A 12,278-nucleotide genomic window follows, 5' to 3' on the forward strand; every position below is an offset into this window, starting at 1 on the left:
GCTACCAAATCGGGACCTGCGTGACATATATTACGACGATTATTGAGAAATAGCTGTGAGCTGTTATAACGCACGAGCAGGTGGAACGAGTGAAAAACAAAACTTATCTACAGGCGCTAATCTGTCCTTTTTTTTCCTCCTATGCGTTGATACAGTTAATATACGATCGCACTGTGATGCTGCCGCAACGCCACAACTGCGAAGTCACTAGAAAGTCAGTGCGATGCTTGTGCAGCGATGGGTGCCCCTGCAAAAAAACCGCAAGGTCACAACAATGTTTGTACGACTGTATACACTGTCTTCTCGAGATGTCTATGAAAGGGAACACGCGAGCGCTCGATAAGCGCTCAAGTGACAGCCGAAGAAAGCACTTTTGGTTTTGGCGTCATCTATTGGCAGACGAAATATTGAGTAATGACTATTTGACAAGCGCTGCTTGATTACGCTCCCACTCCGGTAACCGGAACAGACGGTGCCGCCAAAAGTGGGCGTGTTGTCATCAGCTGTCGGTTGATTATGCTAGCCGCTGCAAAGCGTATAGGCCACGCGCGCTCATGTGTACCCTTTCGCGGGCCACGACAGTGCACAGCGACTGCACAGCCACTACAATGCTTCTTCAGCGATTGATGCCCCTGCAAACGGGAAGGACTGGAAGAAAAAAAGACATTTCAATGCGCCTATACCGCGGTTTCTCATTCACTTATCTTCAATCGGAGCGATCACACTCACGCACACAAACCAAGCGTACACGTGCAAGCGTAGTTTACTCAACCCGCGAGCTCAATGTCGCACGAGTGAACTTATACAGACACACCAGTCGTGCCTGTACACAGCTGAGAGCGCTCGGAGAATGTGTCTTTATTTGATACTCGTCGTCGCATAAATAAATTCCCTTTTTTTTTGTTCTCTCCTATTCCCTCGTCTCTCTGTTGCGGAGCTTTGTGCGTGCGTGTGGCCCAGAGGGCGCATCTGTCGTGTGAGCGTATCTGTCTATATAGAGTGTATAAACACGCATATATACTTTGCTTGGCTCGCGCACATAGCACCGTGCTATGTCCTCCTCTTTTTTTTAGCAGTCTGCGGTGTGTCTATAGCTGTGTTGTACAAGTGTGCGTGCGTCTGCACATTGTCGGAAACAAATATTTGAGGTTTGTCTCGCGAGAACGAAAGGCCCGAACCGTGGGCTTCGGCGCACTCTGCCCGGCGGCGCGCTTGCAAAGAGTCGCTTTATTAGTATTCCTCTCTCTCTCCTTTATTTTTTTTTATCTCATGTACGCACTGTTTTCCGAGGTCAATATTGGTCAGAAGGATCATAACGCTGGCGCTCGCCGCTTTATATACATTTCGCTCTCTCGTTCCTCTGTATTTATCACCTCTGTCTCTCAGCGAGCCTGTAGTGTTCTTTGATTCGCCCCTCTCCTATACGAAACCCTTGCTCTACAAACTCCGAATGTGCGCTTTGCGGGTGGAATTGAGTGCAGCGCTGAACATTATAGGAGGATATTGTCGTGGCCCCCGCTTCAAAGCAAGGTCTTCTTCTTGTTCCTCTACTACTACCACTACTAATCTTTCTCCTCCTCCTCTGCTCCCTCTTCTACTACAAACACTTATTTTTTTCCCGTCTCCTCTTCTTCTTCTTTCTCCTCTTTTTCTTCCTCATCTACTACTACTATTCTTCCCACTCCTCCTCTTTTCCCTCTTCTACTACTAATATTACCTATTTTTTCCTCCTCCTCTTCTTATTTTTACTTGTCCTCGTCTACTTCCTCTTTTACTACTGCTATCTTCTTTCTCCTCTTCCTCTTCTACTACTACTATTCTTCTTCCTGCTCTTCTTCTTCTTCTTCTTCTTCTTCTTCTTCTTCTTCTTCTTCTTCTTCTTCTTCTTCTTCTTCTTCTTCTTCTTCTTCTTCTACTACTACTACTACTACTACTACTACTACTACTACTACTACTACTACTACTACTACTACTACTACTACTACTACTACTACTACTCTTTCTCCTGCTCCTCTTCTACTACTACTACTACTACTACTACTACTACTACTACTACTACTACTACTACTACTACTACTACTACTATTCTTCCTCCTCTTCTTCCTCTTCTACCACTACTAGTCTTCCTCCTGCTGCTTTTCTTCTTCTTCTTTTTCTACTACTACTACTACTACTGCTACTACTACTACTCTGTCTCCTGCTCCTCTTCCTCTTCTACTACTACTATTCTTCCTCCTCTTCTCTCTTATACTAGTATTTTTTTCTTTTTTTGCTTCCTCCTTCTCCTATTTTTCTTCTACTACTACTACCCTTCTTTTTCCTCCCCCTCTCCTTCTTCGTTGTGCACATACTTTCAGCAGACTGCGCGCAATGCACATTGACGTCGTGTCATGCACAGGAATGGACCAAAATTTTACGAGATGCGGTTTCAACGAAAACATTCAATCATCGGCCTATCTTAGCGGGCAGCCATTAAAAATATGTGCAGCGTTTCGTTGGCAGCAAGCTCTATAGTGCAGACTGCGGTGGGTGAATGCAGAATGCTTTCGCAAATTACGCCTATAGTCGCATTGTTTATCGAACACGCGCGCCAAGGACTTCGGTCTTGCTGTGTGTTAACGATGGGCGATTTCGTGATTGCGTCTGCGCGTCCCGTTGAAACACATTGCAGAAACACAATGGGCATCAGCCCCGCCGCGGTGGTCTAGTGGCTAAGGTACTCGGCTGCTGACCCGCAGGCCTCGGGCTTGAATCCCGGCTGCGGCTGCTGCATTTCCGATGGAGGCGGAAATGTTGTAGGCCCGTGTGCTCAGATTTGGGTGCACGTTAAAGAACCCCAGGTGGTCGAAATTTCCGGAGCCCTCCAATACGGCGTCTCTCATAATCATATGGTGGTTTTGGGATGTTAAACCCCACATACCAATCAAATCACAATGGGCATCAAGCGTGGTGTGCTCACATAAACTATATAGTTTCGTTCGTCGCGTCGTTACTGTTATAGGCAGCACACCAACACTTGAGCGCGGGTGTATATATAGAATCTTCATCGCTTGTAAAGAGCTTCTACCCTTATTCCCTGGGCTACGAATCAGCTGGAATGCCTAACCATGATAACAACTGGGCTGATATCATGTAGCGCTTGCCACCAGTGTTCGCTTGCCGTCAGCAGCGACGTAAACGAACCAGCTGCACCAAGCGGTGATAAACAACGAGAGCCTGCGCCGACAGGCGATAACCGGGGTCAGAATTATGTACGCTTGCTCCGTGTACATCTGCGAAGGAAACATTTCACATGCGCATAAAACTCGTTGTCGCCGTCGAAGTATCGAGACTGCAAGCGTTGTACCCCAGAAAACTTCTGGTCGCCTCATTTACCAGCTCCTAAAGTCGAAACTGAAAGCACGTTTTCAAGTTCATCTTAAATCTAAGAGACGTCTCTCTTAGGTTTCTCAGATAAAATGAACGTGTGTAAAGTTCAAGGGAATCTTTTATAATATTTATGTATCTCAAAAGAACATCTATTTGAATGTATGTTGTCAATAAGAGAAAGAAAATGTAGGAAATAAGCGGGCTATTTTATAAAGCTATTCTTGCCCATGGACTGATGCTATTAAGGGGAATCGGTGGCCAATACCTGGTGTCATCAGGAGGCTGTATTTTTAAACAGCGAAAGGATCTATACCGACTTTTTTTTTTTTTAGGGGCGAAAGACCTCAAGAGGTACACAGTGTCCCTCCGTCCATAAACCGCTGCAATGCGTCTACAGCAGATGTAGAAGCTTAAACAACTGTGAACAACAAAAAGATTGTGAAAAGGCTGTTAACCAGAACAAACAAATAAAAGGACATATAGCTACTGAAAAACACCGACATTTTACCGCCCATCAATCAAAGCATATGACATAACAAAATTTTAACTAGAATGAAATAGAAAGTCACATTCATGATCCAATGCACACTGCTTCGCCTCATAAGCATTCACTTCGTAGATCTGCGAATTTTTTTTTCGTTTGTTTGTCTGGTTTACTGATATATACTGCAAAGCAGACGCAAGTACGAACTCACCAAGCAATGTACACTGCATGCTCTGGCACGGCCATATCAGTGTACGGCCAGAGCAGTGTTGTTCATCACCGCTCCAATCGAAGGTGCTACCCCACACGCCGTCAAATTCCGTCATTTTGTCAACTCTGATCGGCTTACAGGGTCGCCATTATAAAATTTGATAATATAGCGGAATTGGACACGTCCACCACAGCACACCGACTGACGCTCCCTGTATCTCTGTCACAACCCTGCACAAAATTACTGGGCCCTCGTTTCTTTTCTTCTCTCTCTTTTCCAGTCAAGCTTGCTGATAACTTTGAATGTACACGACGTCTTGCTTTGTTCCCTCTTGTTAGGCAGCGTCGACGGTGAGGTGGTTTTGTGAAGTTGCCGACCAACAATCCGACGCCGCGTCGCCTTTGTTTACAGCGCCAGTGGACGCGCGTTATAGACGTGTATTACACGTGTGTACCTACCTACCTTGCGCGCGTGTGTGTACAAGACTGGAGAGATATATGTGTCCGAGGTACACAAAGCCTGTGTATATACTCCTCGGCTGTGTGTTCTCTGCGCCGCAGTACAACATGCCGATAACGAGATCAGTGGATCGAATATCCTTGTCGTCCGCTCTTTGCTTCTTCTTTTTCTCGGCCTGTTTGTCTGCTGGCGCGCCTGTAACGCTAGCACGTGTGTGCGTGTTTTCTTTATTTTTTTTTAATCTGCCGTCCACTTTACGTAGTGCTTGGCGTGATATCCAACAGGTAACGTCTTTTATTGGAGACTGGATATATGACGTAACTATTATGACGTAAAGCACGCGTGGATGAATTAAATCGAGAACTTGACGAAATCTCATGTGGTCGTAATGTAATGGCGTGGTAGAAATAAAAACACAGAATGCCGAACAAAAAGGTGTTGTCGAAAACGTAATGACGTTCCGGCATCCACATGGAAAACTTGTTTCTATCAAGTAAGTCTCGTAGTTCGGGTAGCCGGTTCGTCATCGTCATCATCAGTTTGACTAAGCCCACTGCAGAGCAATACTTCAGCGATTTTTTTTTCTTTTTGAGCTGTAAAAAGAAGACAAGATGTAAAAAGGAACGTAGATGCTTGAACAAAGTCTGTCGCAAGTACACTTTGCAGATAGTACGATTCTGTTGCATCACCTTGGTTAACCGATACGTTAGCTAATTAACAATTTCACAAATTGATTTTGGGATCAATAACGTTGCGACACAACTTAATGTCTCACTAACGGATTTAAGACCGTCTAAAATTTATCGGCGGCAGTTACTATGAGTGCATTCGTAATACATATCGTATTGCTTAGTCTGCTACTGAAAAAAAAAAAAAAAAACTGGTTGTGACTTGGAACTTGGGAAGACTTGGGTGACTTGGGAAGAGCGTATACATTGACGCATACCATGAAAGTGTGAAGGGACCAGCAGAAAAAAAAAACGGAAGAAGTGCACGATCCGCTCAAGCAAGTGATAGAACGTTTCTTGGTTTTGAGTTGCGATCGGGTTAACACAGAATAGTTTTCTGCGGACTACCAGCATTGTTCGTTGCAATATTGTCGGATGGTTGATTGCTTCTCACCCAAATGAGACACTTCCGAAATTTCGTAGAAGCACTGGTCTCATTCAGTCAGTTTGTTGTCTGCATGAAGTGTGCTTTGTGTGCGTCCTGTATTCGCTCTGCATTCTTCTTGTTCATACCCATTCACATTAACGTGCTAGGCGAGCCTATACTCATCAAAGCTGCATCAAATAACCTCTGACCTCCCCCTCTCTCTCATTCTCTCGATCTTTCTTTCTGTCTCAATGTTACTCAAGTATGTATAGTCTCACGTATGTTATTTTCTCCTGCTTGCTGTTTCAAGTACGATGCTACAGCCTCCATCGCGCACGGCACCGGTCTTGTAGCTCGCTAAGCCTATCCGCGTATTCCGTGAGGAGTTCAATTAGGCCCATAAGAGCGAGTCGCCTCGCCCAACAACCGCCAGTCTTCGCACGGTGTGAGGGGCGCAAGTACATGCATGGAGGTGGACGCTATGGCATACCGTGTGTTGTGCTGCAGGTCCAAAAAAAGAAGCGGGTCACATGGCTACAGCATAGCCATCTGATGGTATAGCGTCCATCGAACTGCATTAGGCGGCCTTTAGGGCGGGGAAGTTGAAGGCGGCTCGTGGTGCGAGGGCGATGCAGGCAGGCCTTTCCTCTCTGAAATTTGTTGAGTCAACAGAGCCGCTCAAGCCAGAGCGCTACGCTGCGGCCAGCAGCTTCTTTCTCCTCGACACATCCAGCGAGCGAGCGTCGGTGGCCGCTCGTTCGTCAGTTTTGGCTTTTGCACCCGCACGCGCTTAGCGTCGCGAAGCGACTTCCACGCAGCACCCATGCTGCCTTACAGTCTAGAAAGGCTGGCAGCATTTTCAGTGCGGGCTGTAGGTTGAGTGTAGGTGGAAGGTAAGGGTGGGAGGATGGCGTTGCGTAGCAGAGGATTTCGCTCCAACGCCGAAAATAATAAGAGAACCGACGCGAGATGCCCCGTAGCATCCCTGAATGCACGGGGGCGCACAAAGTGCCGTGTGGCGCGGCGCTTTTCGGAGTGAACTAGCGTGGAAGCGAGCTTCTCTTGCAGCGCTATACCGTGCAGCTATTGGCGACTCCCGCTTACCACACCGTCCCACCCCACAGGCGCACAAGCACGACCCGCACTCCCGAACTATTGCACGATGCGTCTTGTCTCTCGTTGTACTGACGGTGAGCAGCAGAGGCAGGGGTCTGCAGAGCCGGGAGACGCCGCCCGTCGCTGCTACAAATCCCAGTTCAAACAACCGTCGTCGTATTTTTTGCTCTGTGTGTGCCCATGTGTCTGGCCTTTGCCGCTCCCGACTAAAATGGAAGGAAAGGTACGGTATAGCGTCGACCGGTTGTCGCTGGAGGGTGAGCCGCACCTAATGCTGCAGGGCATGGTGGGGAAGCCCCCCCCCCCTCCTCGTATTTCTCTCGCATGTGCGTTTTCGTCGGCTTTGCGCCGGAAGTTAGACGGATGAAGAACGGATGAAGATGAGGCGGTGGCAGAGATGAAAGGGGAGGGGGGGGGGGGGTTTGACGCGCCGCTAGCCGGCTACGATGACATCACGTGATGCTGACACTGTGAGGAAAGAAGGAAGAGGTCGTGGGGGGGGGGGGGGGGGGGGGGGGGCGTGGGTGTGTTGGATGGAAGCTGCAGAGACACAAGAGGACCCGGCGTTTGCCTTTGGAGGGCGGCAGGAGGGGGGGGGGGGGCAGTGGTACTCGGAGTGGCGCGAGACCCGGACTTGAGATGATGTGGCGCTCTTTGCTGCTTTGCTCCCCCGCTTGCGTTTTCCCTCCCTTCTCGTGCATCGCTTGTCGCGAGGTGCTGTAGGGAGCACGCTGGCAGAGACGCTCGGAGGCCCTTGGGCCGGGCGGGTATTACTCATGGACAAACAACCGCTTAATTTCCAAACCGAGGTCCCCATAGGCTCACGCCTGTCCTGCGTGTGGCAATAAACTGTACAGCCGCGCCCCCTGGGTCCACGCCGCTCTGTCTGCGCGCGCATATCCCGCTGGCATGCGTCGCTGCATTCAGTCCTTCCTTGTCGTTGGTTCTATGTCCTGCGTCATCATGTAATACAACTCTTTTTTTCTTTACCTTCATTTGTTTCTGTCTGGCCTTTGGGACGCTAAACCCCACATATCAATCAACTGTTTCTTTCTTTCCTTTTCTCTTTCTTTCTTTGTCCACGTACAAACTAGCGATGAACAGCAACCCGTATTCATTGAGGAATCACAACTTGAATGTATAAAGGAGCTTCAAGTCCCTTTCGCGTCTCCTTCGCATTCGCATGTCATGCCTTCCCGTGAGGGACGTAAAGAGTTAAGTCACGTGGTATTGTCGTTGTAAACTCCCCCCTTCTCCCCTGTGCGCCCTCCTATGCATCATTATCTTAGTGCAAGCTTTACACTGCCTCGACCAGCTACGGCCATGAAATATGTGCGTGACAATAGATACTATGAAACACTGCTTCAGTTGATTCACAGCGCATGTTCCACTACCCGTCTCACAGATAAGCTTCTACTCTCATATTAATGTCTGTACTAAGCGCTGAGCATATCACAGGATTTCACACTTCTCGCGGCCACGTGCTGTTGTCTCCGATTGCGTTGAAAGAAACGTTCGGAACGAAGTGCAATCAGAGTATCGCGCACAATAATCGTGCGAGGCAAGGCAGAACTGGCGTGCGACTGCATAGATGACAGAAAAAAAATTCCGCCATATCCACGAAGTGAATGATGATGAGTGGGCGAAGCTCCGGAGGTAAACCTGGTAAACCATGAATCCTCTGTACATTTTGCCCACTCGATGGATGGATGGATGCTATGAGCGTCCCCTTTATAACGGGGTGGTGACAAGTATGCCACCAGGCTCGACAAAAAAAAAACAACCTTTTTTTCTTTTTTTTTATGTTGGCCTAATGCCTCTACTTCGATAAATTCTATCTTAATGGAAAAAAAGGTAAATTTTCAGCTTAAGTTCTCTGCCATTTACGGCACACTGTCCATATTTTATTTTTCCAATATTTATTTTTGTCCTTTCTCTCTAATTTTCTGCCACCAATACTCTAACCGTCTCTTACTTATTTCAATCGCGGGTGTGTTCAGCTTTCCATTGTTGTCCCTAAAACCCAAGGCTTCCTGTAGGCTCGTGCCCAAACGTACACCTGGGTGGATATCTCCACATTCAATCAGAACATGCTCCGCCGTTTCCTTATCTTTCCCGCAGCATGTGCATTGTTCTTCTTCTTTACTGAATCTTGCTTTATAACTACGCGTTCTAAGGCAGCCCGATCTCGCTTCAAACAGTAAAGCGCTTCCCCTTGAATTATCGTAAAATGCCTCCCTCCTTATTTCATTTTTGCCCTTTCGGTAGTTACTCAAAGCCGGTTTTTTCTCCATAGCTGCCATCCAGTAAATCCTCTCCGCCTCCCTGACTTTTCCCTTAACGCTCTTTGTTGACATATGGCTCACAATACCAGCCGTATATTTACTAGTGAGTCTTCTAGTTCTTTTTCTCCACTGTGTGTCCACGCACTCGATTTTATTACATCGCTCCCCCTAGCGTACGTCGCCGCACTAAATCGAACGATTGCCTTCAACCAATGACACGCGCCATATGTGACATCATTCCTATTTTATAAGATCTCGCGTCTTTCATCAACTACAAGTACCGCTTTCTAGTTTATAACATCTTGCATCTTTTCATCATCAGCTACAAGTACCACCATCTAGTAAACACTACAAGAACTAAACGAGAGGTGGCTACATACAGGAGACGGTACCGCCATCTAGTGAACACTGCAAGAACTAAACTAGAGGTGGCTACATACAGGGGACGGTACCGCCATCTAGTGAACACTGCAAGAACTAAACTAGAGGTGGCTACATACAGGCTACAGGGGACGCACAGCCCACGCCCTAAGGAGCTTCGCCCCTAAAACTATTCACAACTGATATACCTCGTATATGGACCAATCGAGAGCTCATTTCCTCATAACGTCACGTGAACAGACTGCTCACGTCACGAATAGTGCCGAAGATGCGGCAAACGCCAAGAGAGAAATCAACGCGCTCGTTCTTTGTATTGTTCAGGGACCTTTTAGGCCCGCGTTCATCGCGATGTTACGACAATTAGTTGTGTCTGATTCGTGAAACTGCGTGCACTCCCAGTGAAAGAGTTCAAAGCATCTGGTATTTCTAAATATGTTTTTTTTCTGTTTTTTTTTCTTTTTTCAGCAAGCCACTCGAACATGAGACCACCCTGGCGACCAACCGCGGTGCGCAAACTTTCGCTGGCTTCCTTGTCGACGTCGGAGTCGGTGAGCGCGCTCGTCGGCAAACAACTCCGAAAACGACGACGTGGACGGAGCACGACTTTGACAGAGAGAGACTGACGGGCCGCCGTATACAGACGAATGCTCCTGCGGCGGTGTGCACACATTGCACACTCCCTATTGGACAAACACGCGAGGCAAGTATACGCGCTTCTTCTCGGGAGCCACCCGAACAAACACATTCCTCTATACCGCTCTGGTTACGAAACAGGTATAGAGGAGACAGGTGTGGGTGGGGCGGGAAGGAAAACTTCGAATGGAGACCACAATGACGAAGTCCCTGTCACGCAGTGCCGTGCCGTCCGCCTCCGAGCGTTCTGTTTCGCTGAATGTATCGTTTTGCGGTGGGTTATAGGTCTGATAAGGTTAGGTTGGTCTAACATGGGTTAAGTTATGATGTATTAGGGCCCCCAACTAGCAGTGGGAGTCGGATTTCGTGCCCAAGCCTGACACGTGTTGCGGGAGAGCCATATTGCTATCTTGCAGGCTCTTACCTTTGAAGGGTATAAGATGCCGTAGCACCCCGTATTGCTTAATTATCTAGCATATTTAGCCCGTGGCACGACTTGAACTTATCGAACGTGTTTTACTTCTCTGGGTGGATGCAAAACTTTATTTGAAGTCCTGCATGAAGTGCACGGCTCAACGCACAGCGGGCCGCTCCTATACGTTCGGACATGCAGTCAGGCCAATATACCGACCGCCGGCCGCATCGTGGGCCCTCTGGGAAGCCCACATTTGATCGCTGGCATCGGGGCTCTTGATATAGCTATCATGATTTGATTAATTATATAGGTTTTACGGAAGTTTTTGTGGGCAGGATTTCAGGCCCATGTGCAACCATCTTGCATTATCACTTATCGCTCGATACGTAACGGCTTGGCGATCTTTGGCCGTCAATGGCCCTTGAGCCATTGTTTAACTATCAAAGGCAGTCCAGGAGAAAACTTGGGCTTTGTGAGATGAATATTGTTAAACACAGGCTGTCGCTGGAGCCAGTGCTTCGGCAACTGGTCTTGTCTTCTTCAAGGCGCCAACCTGCTTTTTCCTCTTCCTCCACCTTTGTGGTTCGGGGAGAGCGTGTACGAAGCGTGACCATATACGCGCTAAGGGAGGCAGTTCGCTCCAGCTACGTTCTCAATTCAAGGATATTTAGCTTATGTAGCATTCATAATGAAAAAAAAGCTGGGGATGGGCGAAGCACGTAGGGAAAGCTGTTTCAGATCCACTGATATCGGAAAATTGCATTGGTATGCAGCTCACCCTATAGAAGGTGCTTCTTGTTTAGTTCCCCACGGCAAAGGGCGTTTCAGCTCCACTATTACGTCGTCGGCTATCCGTTGAGCTCACTGTTGCCTCCTTCATATTCAGTGGACCAGTAGTTCGTGCCAGTATTTCTGAACTTTTATGGCGCACACTCGTTTTTATGATGGACCGTGATTATACGTGACACACGGTGCCACAGAAGACGCCGACAAGCCGAGATCCTATAGGGTGTTTCACATTTAATATGTCTGCTTATGTTGGCGTCGGCGTCAAAGTTACGGCATCTCAAAGAGAATAAGTCAGGTCGAAGTATACTTCCTCGTTAAATGTTATGTTGCGTTATGTTAGGCGCACTATCAATAGGCCTGTGAAGAGACGAAATTTCTTGAGCCTGTAACTGATGCTGAGACCATAGAGTTTTCTATAAGTACACTATATATAGGTAACTCTGGCGCCAGTGTCTGTGGGAACTGCAATGCATGGCGTTTCAGTGAGCGTGCGAATGATGGGAAGTACACAAACTTGTCTAATCTTCGTACTTGCGGCTCCGTTTGGATTCGCCTGGCCTGGAGTCGCTTTGTCGCGAGACGGCAGTCAGCAAATGTTCAGTAGTTGCACTACACCTTTCAGACTAAACAATTCGAATCGGGTCACGGAGTTCACGACGGTCCGTTTTCTTTTTATTCCGAACAAAACACGGGCAATGAGGAATTAAAGCCGCAAGTGCGTTCGGAGCACGCAAGCGCGAAGACTAGGCAAGTTTGTGCACACCCATCATTCCCATGCTGGCAGAACGATGGCAGCGCCAGAGTCCCCTCTGCGTAAATTTAGGAAACTCTATCGCTGAAACGACGTCAGGCGAACGCTATAAAACATCCATTAGAGTTTATTTGTTCACGTTGTTACATAAGTTTTTGTTCTCATCGCCACTTGTTGGGCACACTATTATAACTAATTACAGTGAATGTTGTGTCCCTGCTCTTTCAATAATAATAATAGTAATAATAATAATAATGACAGAATGAACGGGGTCAGCCGAGTCAAGAGGT

The 12,278-nt window shown here is 47.6% G+C and overlaps 1 protein-coding gene across 1 annotated transcript in view; it reads left to right on the forward strand.

Annotated features, from left to right (window-relative positions):
• Positions 1-11,058, forward strand: part of LOC142766124 (uncharacterized) — a 351,486-nt gene extending 340,428 nt beyond the window's left edge. Inside the window, exons 4-5 of the mRNA XM_075867973.1 lie at positions 9,866-10,104; positions 10,946-11,058. Coding sequence (XP_075724088.1) covers positions 9,866-10,104; positions 10,946-11,058 — 352 coding nt within the window. The remainder of the gene's footprint in view (positions 1-9,865; positions 10,105-10,945) is intronic.
• The last annotated feature ends 1,220 nt before the right edge of the window (positions 11,059-12,278 follow it).

This window comes from Rhipicephalus microplus, chromosome 6 (genome assembly GCF_043290135.1).
Source record: "Rhipicephalus microplus isolate Deutch F79 chromosome 6, USDA_Rmic, whole genome shotgun sequence".
Lineage (NCBI taxonomy): Eukaryota > Metazoa > Arthropoda > Arachnida > Ixodida > Ixodidae > Rhipicephalus > Rhipicephalus microplus.